Source organism: Pomacea canaliculata, linkage group LG8, assembly GCF_003073045.1.
Source record: "Pomacea canaliculata isolate SZHN2017 linkage group LG8, ASM307304v1, whole genome shotgun sequence".
Lineage (NCBI taxonomy): Eukaryota > Metazoa > Mollusca > Gastropoda > Architaenioglossa > Ampullariidae > Pomacea > Pomacea canaliculata.
The window spans coordinates 21650132-21673144 of record NC_037597.1 but is presented as its reverse complement, the minus strand read 5'-3'; the positions used below and the strand labels follow the sequence as shown (position 1 = coordinate 21673144).

At 42.2% G+C, this 23013-nt stretch overlaps 1 protein-coding gene across 4 annotated transcripts in view; it reads left to right on the top strand.

Moving 5' to 3' along the window:
* The window catches only part of LOC112569971 (neuroglobin-like), an 87656-nt gene that overhangs the window by 31741 nt on the left and 32902 nt on the right, over nucleotides 1–23013 (top strand). Inside the window, exon 1 of one of the 4 annotated variants that reach the window (XM_025248100.1) lies at nucleotides 20775–21411. The exons of the other annotated variants lie outside the window; for them this stretch is intronic. Coding sequence (XP_025103885.1) covers nucleotides 21185–21411 — 227 coding nt within the window. The 5' untranslated portion in view covers nucleotides 20775–21184. Of the gene's footprint in view, nucleotides 1–20774; nucleotides 21412–23013 lie in introns of those variants that run through there. 4 annotated transcript variants of the gene reach the window in all.

The following is a 23013-nucleotide window of genomic DNA, read 5'->3' as shown; positions in this document are numbered from 1 at the left end:
TTATACTGAACTCTTTCTCAACCCGAAGCTAGGCTCCAGGACCACACATGATCGCACAACACAGGGTCAAGAAAATCGAAAAAAAAAACCCATCAACGGTCAGTGGCGTGAACTGGTGTCACATCCTGCAATAAATGTGTCGATGCGGAGATCCGAACCTGCGGCATCTGATTCTCAATGTCGTCATGACAGACGCTTTAAACCACTGCACCACTAAACGTCATCAGCACAACGTTCGGTTGCTATGGCGAAGGACCTACACCTTGCTTGTGATTTCTAAGTAATGACTCGCGGGAATTTCATGCAGCGCGTGTCTACTTGTCCTGCTAATTTTTTCATCTCCATTGTGTCACTCGACACACTGAAAAGAGTAAATGTTAACAAACATTGGACCAGGTCTGGCCAAGTGCTTACCTGGCGCTGATTTCAAAGTTTTGCCCAATAGTCCGTCCGTCCGTCCGTCCGTCCGTCCGTTAATTAAGACTATGCAGCTCCTACCTGCAGTTTGTCGAGAGATAGCTAGTAAGAGTTTATTTCAGAATGTTCACCCGGCATCTTGCACCATTCTAATTTTTAAAAGTTTCATAGTGTTTGAGAGAAGGGACAACATTCTGCAGCGGTTCTCACTAATCCTATTTTTTAGTAGAGTACACAGATTTTCAGTTTTAGGCTAAAATTTGAAAACAAAAGAGAAGAACAAACAGACAACACTGTGAGTGAACCGTTTATATAATTATATATTTTTTCGTGAAGGGGATACTTATTACGGCTTCAGTGCGTATAAATGGAGGCAATCCGTTATCACTGTTTTTTTTTTTCAAGTAAATTTCCCAACGGTGCTTGGTGTCTTTTCGCGAGTTTTCTTGGTTTGCAAATAAATAATACACGAAACGAGATACAAGAAGAAAATTAAATTAGTCGAAACGTTGACTTTCAGGACAAAAACTGTTGAAAATTGATTTACGCAGTAATCAGAATCACCAGATAAATATAAAAACATTGTTAAAAATAACTTTTGTAAGGCTTGCGATGCAATACTGCCGAAGGAAGTTTATAAAAAAAACATGGAAAAAACGTTACGTAAGATTCAAGATAAAATGAAAACATGGCTAGAAACTTGTGTGACGTGTGACGAAAACTGAGGTACTCATTTATGAAACAACACAACTTTCTCACGCCACACACACTCACACACACACACGTGCGTGCTCATACGTCTTGGAGTTCGACAGCAGAAAATGCAACTCTGTTCTCCTCCTCTCTGTCTCTCTCTCCTCCAACAGCCTCACACCTACACCCTGCCTATCCTCTACTCCGCTCGTGAATAACGAAGCCCCTGTCCCAGCCCCGCCAAGCGAAACAAGGTGTTGGTGAGCAGTGCTCACGCCGTGAAGATTATCAATCATGGCCGGTTACCCTCCTGACGGGGGGACGTTGAGTAATCGAGACCCAGCAGACGGTCAGCTACCGGAAGCATAAAAAACTGCCGAAAGGAGAAACTAAGCATTCAGTTTTCTCATTAGTGTCTTGGGTCTCAAGGGGCCGCTTTGCGTGCAGGTGAATAGGTCTGAGACCAGCAGCTGCACCCATCACAGCTTCGACACGTTCTACGTAAATCTCTCTTTCACTCATTCTCTCAGCCTCCAACATCTCTGCTATAGCACGATGCTTTTCAAATAGAAGCAGAGCCAAGAACTGTCAAGCTACATACAGCTTGATATATATTTATATATTACATTTATCTACCTACGTGGGCGGATTTGAGAGAGAACCCGCACGGGGGAAGGGTAGGAAGGTTCTAAGCTTTCTCGAAGTAGTTTTTTTGTGAACTGAGAAGACAGTGACAGCATCAAAAGGCATCCCAGGTTTGATGACGCCATGTTGAAGTCGAGAAACTTCTGTTATGATTAAGAGAAAACAGAACCGAAGACACAATTTATTGAGGATAGTAAAAACAAGGGAAAAAAAATTTCCCACAGAAATCATATTAGAAAGGTTCGTTAAAACTCACTGACCTTAGGACGCGAGGTAGCAGAAGTTTTAACGATATGATGGCAATGGTTAACAAATAAAAATGTGTAACATTTATGCAGCTAGACCTCGTCTTTCTCATGTGTTTTCTTAAGTCTTAGAGTGCATGCCAGAACGACCGTGAAAAATAATGAGTAAAACTGGAAGAACGATCATTAGAAGAGTGCAGATGGAGAACCAATTTTTAACGTCTGTAAATGTTGTGTGGAATGCACTAACATTCTAGAATTCGAATTAAATACAACTCATCTTAATGAAGAGAGCTTGTGGTCTGGTATTGTCATCTATTTTCGATTCCGAGAGATCAGGTCTTTGAGAGGGAGTGCGTTGTCGATTAACGTTGTGTGAACTCTCCCCGCTCCTTCCTTCCCGAGGTCCAGTGCACCTAGACAGGCAGACAGACCAATCTTCTGAAGGAACATATAAACAATTATTTACACACCGAACCGTGTCAATAGGTGAGAAGACTGGGATAGGGAACACCCTGGTTCCTCTCGACAGTTGAAGAAGTGACTGACAATGACGTCAGAGACTGTCGTCATGTTGGGGAACATCTTTCCCCGTCTGACTACTGATTCTCTGACTCTCTGGTCCGACGCCGTGTAAGCAGTCGCTGCTGGGAAACTAGAGTCAGTCAGCGTCATATATTGTGTCGTCGATCATCAGTTTCATCGATCGATCAGTGAAAGAGAAGAAAGTACAAGGAAGCTCACGAAACTTCCCCTAAGCTTGTTTTTTGAAGGTTTGCTGTATTCATTCATCATAACACTTCTTTCCGTGTGTTTCCTCCCCCAAAGAAGGAAGAGAAGGTAGCAGGAGGACTCTACCTTTGACAGTTGGATGAACTTGAGTCACGATGGCAATTGAACTGATCCCAGTATGTCATAGTTCAAAAGGTTAAGGGAGAGGATGGGCGGAGACTATTTCGCAGAGTGGTGGAGAAATGGATTGTTCTGTTCAACCAATCTAGTCTTCTGTGTCTGACAGCCATTACTCTTAATCTTCGAGAAAAGGAATGAGCACTACACTCTTAGAAGTAAGAGGAGAATATTTGCCATCTGTCCAAAAGCTTCAGGTAAAGTGCCTGTCCATTCTGGTCCTTCCATTCCTGGGTTTCCAGTGCAGACCACTTAGAAAACAGTCTTGAAAAATTAATGACTTTGACCTGTTTCTCTTTGTTTCACCTATGTTCGCTAGATTCCCTCTTCCTAGGTTAAAAAATTTAGTGGACGACAAAAATATGAAGTCAAAAATAGCTGCACAAAGAATACAGACATCCTGTGAAATACACAGTCGAAAGCGAATAGAGTCCATTAGTGAGAGAGCCCTGAAGCTGAATGCATTGAAAATTATGTTATTATTCTGTTGATATGTATGTGTGTCGTAGCTTAACAAAGGAGGGACGAGAATCCCAGATGCTATTAGCAGCACAGAGAGTCTGTATGTCCAAGATGACTGGACTCCTCTCGAGACCAACAGATCCTAGGAGGGATCCTGGTATTTGTTACACCGAATTCGTTCTCTCCAGTGAATTTTATTTTTCTTCCATTTGAAATTAAGGGTCAATATATTGAGGGACACCCCGTGAGGCCGTTACGCAGAACAGTTTATTGTTTATTATTTATTTATTGACTGCTACGAAACATGAAGATTAATTGCTATTTGATTGATTTTGGATTTGATGAATTGCTGAGCTGCTACATAGATTCTTTAGGTTTTAGAAAGTTTTTTTGTTTGATATCGTGAATCTTCAGGTACCTCTTTCATGCTGGTTTGTATATAATTGTATGTTTGCTTGTAGAAACACGCGCGCGCACACACACAAACATCACATGGAGTTGTAGTTAGCCATGTGAAATCGCGGTAAGCTTGTCCAAAATCTAGAAAGACAGGACACAGCACGAATACAGAGTTGTTTCCCCTTGTCTGATCTTCAATCATAAAGCAATCATTTCGTTACGAGGCCTCTTTAAGGATTTATTATACGTGCGCTTTTCCACTTCTGCATCATTTTCCCCAAAGGGTCATTTGCATAACTTCTGTGATGCATTCTGGAATTGAAGGTGTAAATTATCATTTATCTCTCTTTCTCGTAAAAATGTGGCTAAAATCTACATAAAAAGAGGAAAGTCACGTGATTCATGCGAAAAGTTCAGCCTGAAGACCTCACGCAGGTGGTACCTCCGATAAGACTAACCGAACATTGAAGGCCAATGAAGATCGGTGAACGGGGGAAGGAGGACAGAAACGCCTTGATTCTTGATTCCTCAAGTCGTACTAGTTTCTGGAAATTACGCTTGTTTGTGAGCAGACGATTGATTAATGAATACAGCATCTTTGGTTCCGCTATCGCCTAATGCCAAAAGAGTAACTGTGGATAGGGTCGGATGGGTCGCCATCATCGCCAACGTAATCAAAGGTACTCTTCATCGCCCCCCGACTCACAGCGGGATGCAACACGTACGCAACTACCAGCAACTGTTTCTTCCTCGTCATCAGTTGCCGCCGACAGAACCCAGCGTGCAAGCGTTGTAGATGGCGGGATAACGGTCGTGCAGCAAAATCTGTAATTAGCACTTCACATTAGGACCCCGCACAGGACCGAAATAGTCCATCCCTCGTGTGAAGGTCTGTCGTGTCGACTTTCTGTGCCTCTCAGCCAACAATCCGCGGTTTGTGTCCTTCAGGAGCTCCAGACCCTCCGAAGTGAACAGCTGGGTCCCTTAAGGGCCTCTCGCCGGCGGGTGAGCAGTGCGCAGCCTCGCGTGCCAAGACTCGATTGTGCGGCGTGAAGAGTAGGGAGGGAGTGTTGGGGAGTTGGTGCGATGTAGGCATCGGGGATGTACCACGAGGGATGATGGCAAAATCACGGGTGTGGAAGGGACGGTAGAAAAGGAAGAGGGGGTAGTTTTGGGGGCAAGACCACAGCCAGACAATGAAGGGAGTGAAACACTCTTGTTAGTATTGTATTGATATTGTGCAGTTTGTTGACATGGTCCTTGTGTTCTTGTGTCTTTAACCATCCACCGCGTCTGGTGTTTGATTCTGTATTTCAGGACGTAATATTACACTGTTACATTGTCACGTATTTCAGGCTGTGACATCACACTGAGTTACATTGTCACGTATTTCAGGCTGTAGCATCATACTGGGGTTTTGTCACAGTGAGCAGTAGAGCATGTGTCTCGATGGTGTCATTCTGTCAACGACACGTTCGATCTAACAACTGTTAGACATGGCGATGCCCCTCTTCTCCCACCATAAAAATATTCGCTTTAATGCGTCCCCTTAATTATGTCCTTGCTCTCACAATTGCCCTCACTGCATGTCTGTTTTCTTATCTTTCTGGAAACCTGCCTGCCATCTTGCCTGTCCGCATTTTTGGGTTTCTTCTTCGTTCTTTTCACAAAGACACATCTGTCTTTGATGAGATCGACACCAAGGTTTTTTAATGCGTGAGATTCTAACGAGCTTAGTTAGTGAGGGGCTGATTATAAGAGATCACTGAAGACAGAATCTACAAAGAAAGTTGGAGAAAATTGAGAGAAGTCGGAGAAGTAGAAGAAATAACTGTGGGGGCCTGGTATCCTGTATGTGTCCTGTATGCAGGATAGAGGTTATCAGATTGACCGGCCTGTAACGGGGTACAGGCTTGAGATGAACATTGTAAAGCACAAAAGACGGAGACTTTGGCACTCCCTCCATCCCGTCTCCCTCGCACGATAGTCTGGTGCCGGTGACCTCTCACCTCACGCCATCATCAAGTATATTGTGCAGCTTACTTTGCCCGTGATCTCTTTTCAGACAGGAGTCGCATCCATCTCTTACAGAATAATTTTCACATCACCGGGCTGCGGCATGACTATGAAGTTCCGGTTTCACACAACGTCCACAAAGAGGACCTAAGAAGATATGCAAATAATTTACGGTGTTGCGGTGATGCAGTCTTGTAGTCAATCGTAAACAAAAGCAAACAAATATCACAAAGGTTGACACACAGTATACATGACATGGAAAACTACGTCTACAACAAAACAAAAAAAGTTAACAAAAATGCAAATAAAAATAAAAAAGATGCCGTTTATCATGTGTGCTTAACGATTTGCACTATAAGAGAATACAAACTTGATAGCATTTCCATGATGCTTTAGATATATTTGAACTCCAATGTAGTCTACAAAGGTTTAAATCGCTGGGAATGACACCTGAGATTTACAACACTGAGACCGTTACAAGTAACGGGTATTGCTCTTCAATAGAATTTTCTTGTTTTAATTTGCGGAGTGTTTCAGATTGACATGTGAATTCATATTATGGTCAATGATTTCCACTGTTGAGATCAGGTGCAGAGAAGGGGGAGTAGATATGCTGCTGAGAGTTCAAATCCCCTGATAACCCGCTTTTACTGTAATGGGGTCATGAAACTGGGTCTGACTACTTCCTTTCTCCCGTGTTCGTCGTGTGATGAATGACCAGCTATAGATCTTATCTACCAAATCTACTGTGACAGTTATTTTAAAGCATTAAACGCACCAGGACTTGAACCCTCGACCGCTGACATTGAGTAAAAGTCGATAAGTCTTTGCGTGTCTCTGGCGTAGCTGGTTATCTTGAATATTGAAAATATTTTTGTTTGCTGCCAGTTGGAGGCTTTGACACTGGGATGCAATCGTAATAGTTTGCCAAAATCTGTTTCCAACTTTTCAGCTTTACTTGACAGCATTTGTTCTTAATTCTCTTCCTCCTCCGACCACTCTTTCTCTTTTGACTACAAAGATTTCTCCTCTTCCTGTTATGAATATTCTTCGTCTTCCAACTACGAATACTTCTTGTCTTATTACTCCGAACATTCTTTCTATTTTGACTACTACGGCTACGACTACCATTACCATCACTACAACGAGTATTTCTACTACATGACGAAGTCGAAATCATTAAGACGACGTTTGAGACGATGAAGACAACTAAATGACGGGAGTGACAACGAAGACAGCCCAAGGACCAAGGATTGTTTCACGTATCTACAGTCTTGTTCCAAACTGTTCGGAACTTGAATCTTTCTAACTCGTCAACAATTTCTTCCTACAGTAATGACGACTTTCCCAACCCCAATCTCCTTCCATTTTCCCGCATTTTCCTTCTTCTCAGTCCTTCATAATCTCAGATCAAAGTTTTTGTGTTTGAAGAATTCAGAGAAAAGCCCTTCTAGTGAAAGTAATTTTGCAAATTCCACAAATTCTTTTCAAGCCCCAGAAAGAATTTTTTCCTATTTCGTTGGACTTCAGTACTTCTTAAAGTAATAACGTTTTATTTGCGAAATTGCCGAGCCATATTCTTTCATTAGTGAAACCTAAGACTATCCCAGGAACTTCTTGCAACAATCTTCATAAACAACTTGTGATCAAAGTGTACCGTACAGTGTTTCATTTTTTAAAAATTGGATAATCAACTCTATTTATCAGCGTGGTGCTCGGACAGTGACACGACACACAGGTACTCATCAGTCAGCTTTAGAATTATTTTGACATATTTGGCTTCAAGTCTGAAATTTTCCCTGATGCCACCTTGTTTATAACATTCTGCTGAATGTATTAGTCTGAATTATTTGTCAATAGTTGACTCAGACCCTAATTAGCTATAAATACAATCGATTTCAAATTTCTTGGAAGAAAAATTGTTTAAAATATCATTAAAATATCACAGTAGTATATTGACTTCCTAGTACGTACGCCACAGACATTTTCTGAGATATTTTAATTAATTGCCTACTTAAACAGTACTCTAACTTGCATTCTCCACGGACTTAAGCACTCATCGTCTTATTTGTCTGCTGTATTATCGTCTGCGGCTTGGTGTGTGTAGTATTTCCTTGATAATTAAATAACACGTGGCTTTTGTCCGACATCTTTATACCTGTAAGTTTGTTTGACCAAGTGTTTGTATATGTGTTTGTCTAAGGGCCAGAACATTTAAAACAGCACAAAGAATGTGCGATGTGGACAGCGAGAGATAAAACTAAAAGAAAGAAATAGGTGTAAAGGGTTTAGATGGTTACAAGAGATGACTAAAAAGATGCAGAGAAATAACTGAAAGACATATCTGAGTGCTACAGAGCTAATACAAGTAAAACAAAATGATAGAAAGAGATAACAAAAGGGTTGAGATAGCCAAAACCAACAAAAAAAAAAACAACAACAACAAAAAAAAAACAAACAAAACAAAACAAAACAAAAAAACCTAAAAGAAACATCTAAAAAAAGAGCTAAATAAATGAAAAAAAAGACACTTAAGGGAAAGAGTACTACAATAAAATAGGAAGGAAAAACAGAACAATAGAAAGAACAAAACAACAAAAACGAAAGGAAATAACAAAATATGTAGATAAAAAGAAAAGATAGCGACACTCGATAAAATGTAACAAAAAGTTCCCTTCTGATGGCGGTATTAATACAGAGGGATTACTACTTCAGACGCAGGAACCCAGACAGGATCAATTGATTAACAATCTCCCCCGGCTTCTCGAAGCCAATGAGCAGGCATAATTTATTTGTTTCTTTGTTTTTCTTCATTCTAATCAGCATTTTCTTAACCTCGCTTCATTCATCATCCGTTGCGTGTCCCGCGCTGGAAACGGAAGATGGACCGGGAAGAAGGGATCGGTATCAACATCCACAAGCTACAACAATAATAATAATGAGTGAGCGGCTAATCCAGTAATAATAATCCCCTGTCACAACAATGGGCAGAAGGAATAGGGAGAGTCAAAAAGAGGCTCTCTTTGAGCGTAGGAAGTGAATAATTAATTTTAATTATTTGCCCGGTCGGAATATTTCTTCAATACCTCCAAGACTGAAAGGCGAAAGGAAGTTGCAGCTATCGAAAGGAAGAATTCTGTAAAATACTGTGATAAATGTTTGGATATTTCGCAAAACCACTCACATCCCAGTAAACTGTTTGATGCAGATATGAATAGTGTTTAGTAAACGGTTCTACTTTCATGAACCCGGTGTGTGCGCAAGGATGGGTTGTACCATGCTGAGAATTAGCTGTCGTTACGTAATACATTCAGTGTGGTCACGTGATATAAAAATTCATACAGACCTCACGACGAAGGACAGCAGTGTGTTATGTAAGGAATTCTACCATATGTACAGCTGTGCAAGATACTAGAAACAGGAATGTTACGTAACAATCACGTACAGCCTGTCACGTGACGCTCGATCCTCTCATCCCTGGTAAACGTTTTATCTTTGCACAGACCAACTTCTCTCGAATCTGGTTGTTTGCATATAATGATGACGTTGTGTTTACGCTTGATAAACACGCCATTTCTCTTTACATAAGCGTACGTTGTGGAATAGCGCAGCTGTCTGCCATTTTGTGTTTAAAAGGTTTTCTGACAGTTCCAGCCCCATCTCAGCCTCCTTACACACAGAAGCACAGGAACAAAGCGGTCTGGTGTCAGACCACCAGTGGCTTCCTCACACCGTTCATTATATATTCATTACTTTCTTTCACTAGTTTGATGCTCGTGTTCATAAGAAAAAGGCCTCACACAGTTTTTTCCGACTTTCATTCAGAAATTTGCCAAAGTCTGCCGGTGACCTTTGACACAGAGCTGCCAGACGTAGGCAAGCATCATTCTGTCCTGGTGCTAACTCTTCCTATCAAAGAGCTGCGCTGGCGGGCTTGCTTGTTACACCAAGAAGCAGTCATTAGTGAAGGCACGTGATTAGGATCGCTCCGTATCGCGGTCTTGCGCGATTTCCTTATCTCCCCTGCTGTGAACGGAACGAAGAGCACGTGACTGCCATTTAGGCTTCTTTGAGAAAAGTCCCGCCTGGTCTTGAAGTTGCTGGTGGGTGGATGATGATTATTTGGAGTGTATGTGATAGTCTGCCTTCTTTGGAAACGAGAAAAAAGTATCAAGAACCAAGCCAAGTTTATATTGCAATCATTTCATTTTATCTCTTTCTCTCTCGCGCGCTCTTTCGCATGTCTGCTTGCGTGTGTAAGCATATATGTGTGTGTTTCTTTCAGTCTGCTTGCATTTTTTCCTATCTCTATAGCATTTATTGTGATTTATTTTTTCATTAAGTCTTTACAAGCAATCTAATCATAATTATGAAGTGCTGGTTTTTCGAAATGCCGTCCATCACTACGCTCATCTAATCGCTAAGCAATCTAAGGGAGGTAACAACTACTTCACTGCATCTGCTAGGCTTTCCTTTTGAGTTACCTTTCCTTAACAACATGCGCGAGTATTGGTTACCAGTGTTTATGGTGCTTTATAGGGCAGTTTTTGTTTTTAAAAAACCGGATGAATGTAAAGAAAGACGTACCCATCTTTGAAAAGTGTCAACCAAAGGTCTCAGTCATTCGTCCACTGACGGGTACCGGTCGTTGGGTGAGCACATGATGCTGACGTGGCAGGTGAGAAAGTCCTTCACAGGACGACCAGTCCACCCCTTATCGTTTGTAAGCCAGTTCTTCCTCTAGCCACCAGGGTGTCGACTGCTTGAGTGTTGCATGTAGGGGTTCCTGGTGTCCTACAAGTGTGTCAACCATCTTTAGTACAATGTCTTTGATCCTATGGCTATACGAGATTCTCCTGAGGGGTCTACAGTCGTAAAAAAAGTTATACCACTCTATGTAAGTAATTTAAAAAAAACTTTTAAGAAGCTTTTACTGAATCAGTGATAAATGCTTGTTTCCGGGGTTGGTATGAGGATGTGAGTGTGATAAACAAGAATGTGCTAAACGAAGTTGTGAGTGCGTGTGAAAAGTCACAGGAGTAGGGCAGAAAGGTCTGGCGCGTTGTATGAATGTAGGATGAGGACAAAGGCTACCTTGAAACATAATATAAGTGCAGGATCATTCCACCCCTATAGTAGTCAGCAATTACGAGCTACTCCCATCAGATCAAAACCTTAGGGTGCACAAGTTGTCAAATGGTAGTGTCAAGATCACTTCACTCTTTTGTTCTAAATACTGCTAATCTCAGCTTTTGTGTTTTTGTGTTGTGAGTGAGTGTGGGCAATGTTTTATGTGAGTTATTTTAGCTACTGCTTGTTGGCGATTATTTGTCTGCGAGAACAATTTATTATTGCTATCGCTTTAAACATTACAGTTCTCATTTCTGGGGTAGAAGAAAATGACATAACAAGTGTCTAACATTGATCGAAGGAAACACAATTTACGGGTGTCTAATTATAAAATTCCTGCAATCTATGCATTATATAATATAATTATTTGCTAGTTGTTCTTATCGCTCAATATTGAAAACACATCTGTGCGTTATGATTTAAATTACAAATTTTAAATATAACCTAAATTCTATACATCAGTAGCATTAACACTGATTTTTATACATTCAAGACAACAAATAAAGAGAGTTAAAAAGAAATAGAAAATCAGACTAGAAAGACATAAAAGTGCTGGAAACGGACTATTTGTTTGTCTCCGGTTTTGTGCGAAAGTCTCATGATGGCGCCTAGGAGACAGTTGGGATAGCCATTTGTTTAGCGCCTCCGTCCTACTGGAGGATTCTGTGTGCTACAGATTGCGACTTGTCAGGCTCTAGCGGTTGTAGATTCATGTTCTTTTCGCAAGGAACGGATATAGGCGAGATAGAGATGTATATTGGAGATGGGAGTAGGAGAGAGAGAGTTGGCAAAGGGGAGGTCACCGACAGAAAAGCATTTGGTAGAGCGAGAGGTCGTAGATTGTTACCTCCCTTGCGAAACCTTAGGTCATTTGTTTGTCTGCGATGTTCCAAATGCTTTAATCTCTTTGGTTATTGTCGTGGACACCCGACGCACTTCGTCTGGGGGAACAAGACCTAAGGAGTCATTTAGAACGAGTTTTTTTTTTCCTTTTTTCAAAAAAACAAGCGAAATGGAACATATGGAACAATAATCTAACCGAAATAACATAACGTCATCTGTAGTATCCATGCCGTCATTGGCAATCGCCATGACATCTTCTGTAATATCCATGTTGTTACGCAGTATCCTCGGCTGGCATGTGTGAAAAACGACGAAGATACTTCTAGAAACCTACACTAGATGATTGGGATTTTTACTATCTTACATATAGCGAGGAAAAAAAGAGCACGATTCTTTCATATCAGATGCTTGGCGACCTGATTCTGACAATCTGCACCAGCTCCGGCGATGTTATCTGCCTCTTGAGAGGATAAGTTAACCGAGGAACTCAACGTCATCATGGGGACGTGAACTCAAACGACCCCGCCGGAAGTGCATCAGAGTTCACCGTACGTGTGCAAGCGCACGCTGTTGGCCTGGGAGTAGATAAGGCTCTCGATGAATAAGAAGACGATGGTGAACTCTGTGACGTCTCCACACCCGGTGTATCCGAATGATCAGAGTTCTTTATGAGCGTCACGGTGTACATGTCAGTATAAACGTTACATGCTTCCGGAGCTTAAAGGACTCGTGACCTGTGAACTAAAAAATGAGTGAGCAGTTTAATCTACTTTACTGATAACATCCACACTTAATAATAATAATGATAACGATAATGGTAAATCGTATAGCAAGACACTCGAGCATGCACCCAGAAAATCAGACGCACACAGTTTACAGACATTTCCCGTAACCTCCAAAGATTAATTTCAGAACACCTCCTGGGACATGACACACTTGCCAGATCTCCTTCACCGTGCAGCCATCAGATGCAGTCATCAGCTGAGTGCTCTCGTCACATGTTACGTATGCTAAAGCCAGACACCCAGTGGGTTACAGTGTGACGTTCGGTATTAGCTGGAAGGTCAAACAACTATGTAATTCCCAGCGTGTGGACACATTGTATAATTAGCGCGCTGTAACTCCATGCTCTACATCAATGATGTATGAAACAGCTGAGGAGGTTAGGCTGGTTGATATTGTCAAGGAATAATATTATGTCCTGGATGTACTTTTAGAACTGAGTGTAAGTTATTCCAGAATTATATTTTTCTTGACGAGCTTGAATATGAACACCTACATCCTTCTCTGCAAAGTCATCTAAATATATATATATGTTTGTGTGCATCTGTGCGTTGGGGTCACTAACCTGAGTATTTATTGCTAACAGAACAGAGGTGAATTTGTGAGAACAAGTTTGTTGACGGGTAGCAAGTGCTCGAGACCCTGTGACGTTCGGGTTGTTGGCGGCGCTAAGGGTCTAGCAGAGCATCTAGAGAAAGCCGGTGTATCTGTGGATGAAGGAGGATTTGAACGGCTTCACTCAGCGCCGCCGAAATAGACACACATCTTGAGGACGACGAGGCAACGAGGCTGGTGCAGCGAGGGGGAGGCGAGAGGGGTTGCGAGTGGGCTGATGGGAGACGTAGACTGGACGTGACGTGAGAGGGATGGGAGGAGGAGGGGAGGAAGGTCAATCCCATTACGGTCGGAGACCGGCAAAAAATTGAACCCGACTTTGGTCGAGCTTGATACAAGACGCACAGTGATAGAGAGAAATGTGGGATTGTGTTCTTAAGACTCACCCACGCATGCTGACGATAGTTATGATGATTTAAAGGGGGATTGACCTTAGTAAGTAGTAATTAGCAGTAGTAATTCACCGTGATTCCGAAAAAAAAGGGCATAACAGGCGAGAACATTGTGCTTGTGGAGATTCTGTGCTTTCTTGTGCTGCTGACTTTCGTTTTCTTTTTAATACCTGTTGCTGAAACTGCTCTGCATTTGCTGCCTGACCTGTTGCTGTATGACATATATAGTGTCTTATGGATACCTGTGTTCGTTGATGGATGTCTGTTGTTGCCTGAGGTAGTTCTGTGCTCTTTTGTTAAGGTTAATGTGCGCCTTTGCTGATTATGTCTAATGATGATGATGACGATTATTATTATTATTAATTAGTGCATCTATCCAAGCATATGTAGAAGTATGTATGCCTATGTTCTTGATTCATCTTTACATGAAGATCGTGCTGTGTTCATCAACGGCTATCAACACCTGCACAATGTCAGCTATGAACGTTCTATAAACAATCTTAAGGCTTCTGTTTATTATTCCCTTAGGTCATTAGCAGTTAATCTCATGTTTAAAAAAACAAACAAACAAACAGCGGCAAAGAGTTCTGCAAAGATTTAAGCAGTCACATTGTTTGCCACCTCTGGAATCCGGTGCATAGGATTGGATTCGACCGACACGCACACACACACACATTCGAAACGACAGACAAATAAAAAACTAATTGGCTGTGCACGGACCGTGACGGCCGCAGACGTGGCTTTGAGACCCGATCCCATCAGCCCGCGGACATCTCAGTCTCGGTGTCTCGCCGTCTTGTCCAAGGGCAACAACTCCTGCTTGCATCGTCAGGCTCGTCACGCACGCCCGAGGGAGCGCGAAAGCTGGTTATCGACCCTGACTTGTCTGCCTCTGTATCCACGTCTCTCGACCTCCTCTGTGTGGCCAAGTGATGGTGTTGGCTGAACATTGTTTTTCTTTATAACATCTTTGTTGTTTCTGATTCCACATTTACCGTTGTACGTAGTAATTTATCGGTAATTGTTACTAATAATTTAATAGGAATTTAGGCGAAGGTGAGAATCTTCAGACTGACTGGAAGTAATCACAGGGGAAATAAAACTGATGGAGCTGAAAACACGTTCGCTGACTGACCTTTAAACCGACTTCAGAAGCGTTTTTGTTTTCTAGCAGGTTTGTACTTTGAAGTTTATTAAAAAAAAACAACACTGAATCTAGAACCGTTGTCCAATCGTCACGTACCCATTCCAGCTTTCGGGAAGCATTTGTAAAAATCGTTTGCAATACAAGCAAACGAAAGAACAGAAGAAGAAACAAACAAATAAACTTGATCTTGTTTTGTTCGTGTATCGCGTGTATGCAGTCATATTTAATGTATGGCCGTTGTTATCATAACAAGCTTGTGTTTGCACAGTCCATCTTCTCCCGGTGTAAATGAAGCTGTGTGCACTTTACGAAAGTAGGAAAATGTCTTTTTCCTCGAATGTGTACACGAGCGTGACTTTCCTCCACAACTTACACACACACACACAACTCACACAAAAACATAGAAAAAAAAACCACACACACACACACACACGTACGCACGCGCTTTCGTGGGACTGCAAGGAAAAGAAAATACAGACATTCATACAGACAAAATGAGGGAGAGGAAAATGGAGGAATAGAGTTTTACATTTCACCTGGTGTCGCTTGTGTCAAAAGGAATAACTTATCAGTAAGCGACATTTATAAAAATGCTTTTGTTGTTGCTTACTCGTTAAGACATAATCGTGTCGATTTTTTTTACAAATAAACTTCCCGAAAGCTGGAATGGTTTAGTAAAGACTAGATAACTGTTCTAGATTCAATGTTTTTTAAAATAAACTTCGTAATACAGACCTGCTAGAAGTCAAATTTTTCTTGATTATATTTATTACCTTTGTCGTGTATGTAAGCCAGACGATCACAGGTTATTTTAAGTGTGTCGACGTTTTTAAGGTCTGTGACTTTGAGATGAGGTTTCCAGCCTGATTACGACCTACGATTCCAGCCATGAATCTTTCTTTTTATTCTAATTCCAATTTTTACAGACTTCAAAGTGAGTTTACTTTTTGAGGTCAACGGATTTCCAGCTGAGGTTTCCAGCTTGCTTGCAACCTGATCTTTGCCTTGTCCTTTCTCATTAACGAATTCAAATAGAGTTTCGTCTGTACCCGGTAACTACAGCTTTGTTTACCAGTTCTCAAACATGCTGGCAGGGTAACAAGGATATTATGTGCCCAGAAACGGCAAAAGTAATGTCATTGAAACCCTGTAGAGACTTTCCTGACAGCTTTTTGCGAGTGTTATCCGTCCTCACAAGGAAACGCTAGTCTAACGAGGAACAACTTTAGATGAGAGCTTAATGATAAACAGGATGAACAAATCCAGTGTTTCCTTGTTGACATCTGTTAAATGCAATGACAGATAAAAATATTACGCCGTGTGTTATTATTCGCAACATCTGGCACTTTTGCGCAGGACCAGCTTTGACCGTTGCTGTCAACAGGAAAGAGGACCGAGAAGCTTTCAAGAAGTGATGAAGTTTTTAGCCGGGGAAAAGAGAGAGAGAATATAGGGCGAGAAATGGAGGAAATAAAGGAAGTGAAACAGATGACACCCGACTGCAGGGTGTGACGTTCTGCACGTACAAGGCAGCGTTTGAATGGTCCAATTCAGTCACGTGGCACGCATACGGCGGTATAGACACGCGGAATATGACTTCGTCTTGTAAGGCTACAGTTTAGCGTGACCCCGCACGACGTTACAATTCCACGTGACGTCACTATTAGCGTAACAATGCAGGGTGACCTCGTGGTTCAAGCGAGCATTGAGTGACCCTGCAGGTCACGTGAGAGTGTTGTGTGATCAGCGTCTGGAGTTCATCGTGATGCCGACCACGCAGTACAGCATCACTGCTTCTTCCGTCTCATTCTTCTCAGATTTATAGACATTTGTCTAACGATCTCCTGTAAGGACTGGGTCTGCTTCTTGAATAGACAAAAACCTGTAGGATCAAATTCACATCGAAGCGCAATTATTTAACGTGTAGGGCTGAAATAGCTAAACCAGACAGATGTTATCAGCAGTATCTGTATCCATGATGCCTTGCGGCACCAGTGTACTTGCCTGCAGGTTTCTTGCATTTCTGCTTCTGTACACCTCACCTCTCAGTCTATTCACGTGGATGCCTTCACCATCTTCAAAGCCAACGAGCAAAATTGCGATTGCATGTCAGGTAATACCAATGTTTTTTTGGCGGTAAAATCCTCTTAAGGGAAGCGAAACAGATCAAAGCGGGTGGAAAGCTGTTGAGCGGTCATTGCGGTCACCAAGAAACTGTAGTAGCTACAAATCAAGCGATGATTCTGACACCAGGCTCTGAGAATATTTTTGAGAAAAGCGCTTTATAAATATTTTTTTAATTTTATTAATCAATCAAACGCAAATAACGAGGTACTTTTCTTAACAAAATCTCGCACAGAGTGCGAGAATCGTTTGTCAATATTTGGAATCAACTGAAGTGTGACAGCATGTGTCTGTGACGTCATCTGAGTGCAGTCGTGTCATGGAGTGTTGTATTATTGCCGTGTTGACAAAAAGATGGGTGGAGCGAGTGGACGTAGCTTCTAAACGGGTGTACTTGAACGGGTAGACGGAGGTACGGGAGGGAAAGGAAAAGAACATACATTTGTCCACTAAAGACAATGCATCTTTGAAGGGTCCATTAGACACTTAGCAACGAGAACAAAGCGCGATGTTGATCAACCATACAGTTATGAAAACAAGTCTGCGTACAGCAAACTCTGTCCCAATGCTAATTTGTTTGGTTTCTTAATGCGATGGGTCTTTCATGAATTGGGATTGCTTTTTATCTTTTGTTTCATCTGAAATGGTCTTGATTGAATTCTATCCATGCCCTTGTACATATTTTACAATAATTCTGTAGATTTCTATAGAGCATGGAGGCAAGCTCGATGGTCTTTACAAGAGACCAGGGACAGTGTGGAAAGATGCCGAGTGATGTAGACATGACAATTGAGTACAAACAAGCACACGCACACACACACACAACCGGTATCATGATTCAATCTTTCTTGCGCTATGATAACGAAGACTGGAAGTATAATTACAAGGAAGCACAATTACTGTGCTCAAATCATCTTATCAATGGCCATCTTAGTAAACAACACTTGAAGACAGTTCCTTCTCTAGTTAAATACTCCAATGGCGGATTCCTTGAACAGAAGAAGAACTGTGATGGTGTTGGCCGTCCAGAGACCCGGTCCTGAAGTAAGACGAGGACTCAGTCCCCCTGCTCCCCTCCCGTGCTCTGTCTCTCTCACACGAGACTCAAGTGTTTGTTGGAGCTGCCCTATGTTTAGCCAACTCTTGATCAGACTTGCTTACCTCTATCGTTCTCTGTGAACTCTTCTTTCCTTCAAGTATGGTCAGCACATCACTGGTTCAAACACGTAGCGTCCACTCCTCCCAGTGGCTGTAGGTGCAAAAGATTCCCAGTGTTGATTGGTCCGGCCTGATTTTTACCTAAAGTTTGTCCAACGGGCTTCGTTATTGACTCCACTGCTTTACAATACGTGTGAATAAACATATTAATAAAAAAACTCCCCGAAACTACCAGATATTTAATGGGGGATATGAAATCCTCATCATGGTCGTCGTTGTCGTCATCTTCATTAATCACCAATATCACCATCGATCATCAAACTGTCATCATCATGCTGAACTTCAAACCCAATATCATTATTATTTGAGGACTGCAGCGAAGAAAATGTAAAGAAGATGCTACAAGACCGAGTGGTTGCTGTCTCCCTTTATCAGGCAAGAGCTTTCAGAAAGCATAAATTTAATCTTTCGATCCATTTTGTCCACGCAGACAGTATGGGAACGACTGCATCGACATGGCGTTGGGGACCTCCGACGTCTGAGCAGGTTAGACCAAATCCATTGACGATAATACGAAAAGCCAACTCGGCTTGAAATTTGTGCAGCGCAGGGGACAGGAGACGAAGGGAGTGAATCTGATGCTAATCAGTTGATCCTCTCCCGCCCATCACCAAGCCTCTTCTTCTTCTTGTTCCTAGTCGCCCCCAGTGGAGCACAGAGCCGCAAAAATGCTACAGAAACCGCTAATACATCCCCAAGCCCCATCCTACCTTTATGAACTGGTGACGGTCGTGTATGCCTCGTGAACAACGTCACTCTCAGTGACGTCGGTGGAGCTCCAGTCTTGTGGTGCGTCACGATAGTCACGTTTCCCGGTAGCGTACCTTGCTCCAAGACTGTAATTATGTTTGTATAGCTGCTACTTTAATTAGCAGCGACACTTTCAGCCCCATCACTACCCATCCCATCTCCGTGAAGGAATGTTTTGTCAGGTGGTTTCAAAGTGACTGGGGTTTGTGACGTCACTGTTGGGGCAGTTTGCAGCAGAGGTGGTGCAGCCGTAGTAATGCATAGATATTTAACCTCTAGTACTGATTACTTTCCTAATTCCTTCCTCGTCGACTCATTAAGGTCAACTGCTCACAGGTGTTACCTTGCCCGGCTCAGTGCTTCCCTTTCAGTGTTCGTGACAAACAACATTGAAGAAGCTTAACGGATGTAGAATGTTTCACTTTTGTCAATCCAAAGAACGCAGCCTTTTACGAGTGGAAATTGTTTGGGATTTTTGCCTCGTTGCTAACTGTTGAATTAATATGCCAAAAGAAAACACGAACAAAAATCCGATTTTAAGAATAAATTAATCGACAAACAAAAGGGTTAATGTATTTTCTAGACTTAATAGACACAAAAGATTATTAAAAAAGGGAATCAGAATCATCTAAACAGGTTTTCAAGTAAAGTGAGACTCTTTTTAACAAGTCTAGTCAGGATTTTACAACATCCAACCAAGGAAAGTCGCCAGGTTTCTCGACTCGGCTCAGGTGTGGAGGATTCCAGAACAGCAGCAGAAATCACTATCTTTGTTTCTCCTTTTCCTCACTCTTGTCACATTTTATAGCAGTCGAGCTTCTCAATGACGTCATTACATCAAAGATAAAGCAGCCGTCATGACACGCACACACCCACGGAAATCACTTGCCATCCGCCCACCTTTTCCGTTTCGACTCCTTTCTCCTCTGATTGATGAAAAAATAAATACCTGGTTTGTAACAGAGTGAATGAATAAATCCGGTGTATAGGTAAGTGACGCAAAGGTAAGCGCTTGTCATCAAGACACTAAAACTGTCGGTTTAGATGTAGCCTTCGACATCCATTATTCCTCTCTGCATGTGACACATATTTACAGGGATGGACTAGTTCCTTTAATATAAACCTAGTTGCTGAGTCGACGTAAAGAGGTGAACTCTCCTTAGTCACTGTCAAGACAGTCCCAGGCCGTCGTCCATTCATCACGAGATCTCGTGTCGAGTCTGGAAATAGCGGAAACGTGCTGCTCCTTCCGTGGGAGTACCGAGCCACGCAGCTCCAGAACCACTTCCGGTGACAAAAGTAGGTCAAGGAAGTAACCGAGGCTAATCAAGGCGCTGACCATCGCTCCGGAGGGTGACTCGAGAGGCTGCATCGTAAATGTTGATGACGGAGGATGATTCTTGGACACAAAACATACCGAGACCAGTGGATGTAAACCAGTCGGCCTGCAAAAAAGCAGTCGCTAGATCGATGAGTCCTCCACACCCTGCCGGAAGACCCCGGCCTTTCGAGGGTTCAAAGCAAGAAAATCGATGGGATTTGAATCGAACAGTCCGAGAGAAAGCTCGTTGGCGATCATCATTTACCACCCACGCCTTTGCACGACTATTGCAGAAAAAGGAGAGAAAAAAACCTGATAAATAAAAACTGTTCAGAAAACCAACACAGCACCTGTTGAGCTTCAAAGATTTGTGATGAAGATGTAAGTATTTTACCTGACATCTAAAGATCTGAAGTCATGAAGATTGGTAATGAACGACAGTGACAAGCAATTAAATAACGTAAGAAAGGTTTCTGGAGAAACTCGAAATAGTTTGTGTGTGTGAGAGAGAGAGAGAGAGAGCGGCAGAGAGAAGACAACAAGAAACCTAAGAGGGGAGGTAAATAGAGAATAGAATATAGGGAGATATAATAAAATTAAATGAAGATGTAAGCCCAAAAGAAACAAAGAAGCAGGAAGTGTAATAAAATTGTAGGATCCTCTCGCACGACGAGCCCCGGCCATCATTCACTGTCAGACGCGGCGACGGCAGCTCGCACAGCAGAATCGATGCGGAGCCAAGCGGGAAGTGCATCCGGCGGCACTGGACATGCGCACAGGCGACGCACGAGTTAAGACGACTTAAGGCCCGCAAGAGTTAAGTTAACCTACACAGACGACGAATCCCGTCTGGCTCGCTGGCCAACGCGCCTCTCACGAGGCAGCGGCTCGGTGCTGATGGTCGACTCAACAGTTTGTGTTCCAGCAACCATCTCGACCACGCCACGGAGTCCTTCGTGTACACCAACCATTCCTCAGCATTCTTAACTGTGAAAGGACGTGGCACATATCTGTGTGGTGTGGTGAGCTGGACTGGCTGCTGTGAGCCATGGTACTGTGACGTCTTTGACAAGAGATGGGCTGCCGAAACACCAAAGTGGTCAAAGCACACAGCAGCGCCGAGGCCTGCAGGGTCAAACCCTCGGCACATTCCGTCAATGGTGGGGAGTTCGCCAACGTCTCCGAAATTTCCAAGACCTTCAAACCGTTGGGAATGTCGACCAGAGATGTTTTCAAACTCAAACAATCGTGGAAAGCCATTAAAAGAAACATGGAGGAGACTGGTCTAGAGATGTTTGTCAGGTAAACGTCTTTTGTTGCATATGGACCGCCATGACTTATTTTTTTATGCTTTGTTTTACATTGCACACCAAGCCGCCAAAAGCGTAATGTTTTATAGCTGTAGTTTATTCTGCAGCATTATTTAACTCAGTCATGCTTGCGGTTGCGTAGTATGATTTTATACGATTTTTATTTCCTTCGCGAATAGTGTATGGCTCCACAATCTTTCACTTTCGGTCTATCTTTTGTTTTTCCCGTCGAGTTCATGTGCTGTGTGTGTTTACCCGTCAAAAAATTTATCTGCCTGCTTCGTGCTATGTCTTTGTGCCCTGTATTACAACCTACATTAGTTTTATATCAGCAAAGAATGCACCAGCAACAAAAACATAATACTCGCAACACACCGCAATGATAAACGCAGCAAACACATCAAACAACAGCAAGCACCACGACACCATTATTCTCCAGTCTTTGCTCAGACATTTGTCCACATGCGTTTTCGAACAGAGATTCCGCCCATGCATTTAATTACACTCCAGTCCACGATCAAACACTGCTTAGTGATAAAGCCCCACGCATGCGCAGACTACACCCAGTCGATGGAGAATGCCCAGACATCTGCGATCGTTACGAATGTGGACACGAACGATCTTTTCTTCCAACGTAACTCTCTACCTGCGAATCTCCGCTAAACCAATTCTCTGATTCAAACTGTTTGCTGTGGTGGTAGTCACCTTACCGTGTTCTAAAACTACATGCTTCCTTCAAATATTTGAACTCAATGAACCATGGGACGCTTGACATTTTTATTGTAACCGAAACGCCTGACGAAGCATCAGTGAAAGTTTCGTATTTCTCATTAGACCTTTTCTTCTTTAAAGATGTTGGATTGATCTTGAAAATAAAGTATTTTTTATCTTTCTTTTGGGTTAATTCTGAGCTATCCCTAGTGTCATTCTTGATTGAATTCTTACGGATTCATGTTCATAGTCGTATGTGTTGTACAGGTTGAGACGACACATTGAAATGAACGAAGACTTTTCAAAGATTTTTTAAAAAGCTAATCGCTATTTGTTAGACGTAGCCCTAGGTTTCTCTTTTTGCTTTTTGTGATTAATGACTTATTTATCAAGCATGCGAAATAAACTACAATCAGAATAGGACAAAATCATGAAAGTGTAGGCGGGCTACAAGATTCTCTAGTAGAGAAACGATGTTCTCCGTGAACCATGAAAGAGGACTATTCTCCACCACAGATGTTCAGTGCAGCATGAGAGGCTTAAATTTTTTTTTTTCTCAAGAGCTGTCGTCGTTCTTAATGCCAACTATAATTGGGCATATTTTTATGAATTTTTAAAATCTTCCTTTCCATTTGTCAGTATTTCTATTTTAGAGGTATATAATTTTGAAAAAACTTAGGAAAATTGTTTGCTTTATTCCTCTGGGGAATGGGATTCAGGTGGCAAGTATCTTTCATTATTCTGTCTTCTTGCTTGCTTTTCTTTCTTTCTTTTTAAAAGGAAAATGTACATCTTAAAAGTAACATATAGGCAAGGCAGACGGGTAAACACCCATAAAGTGACGCACTAAAGAGCTTTGAGACGGTTAATGATTATAACTTTT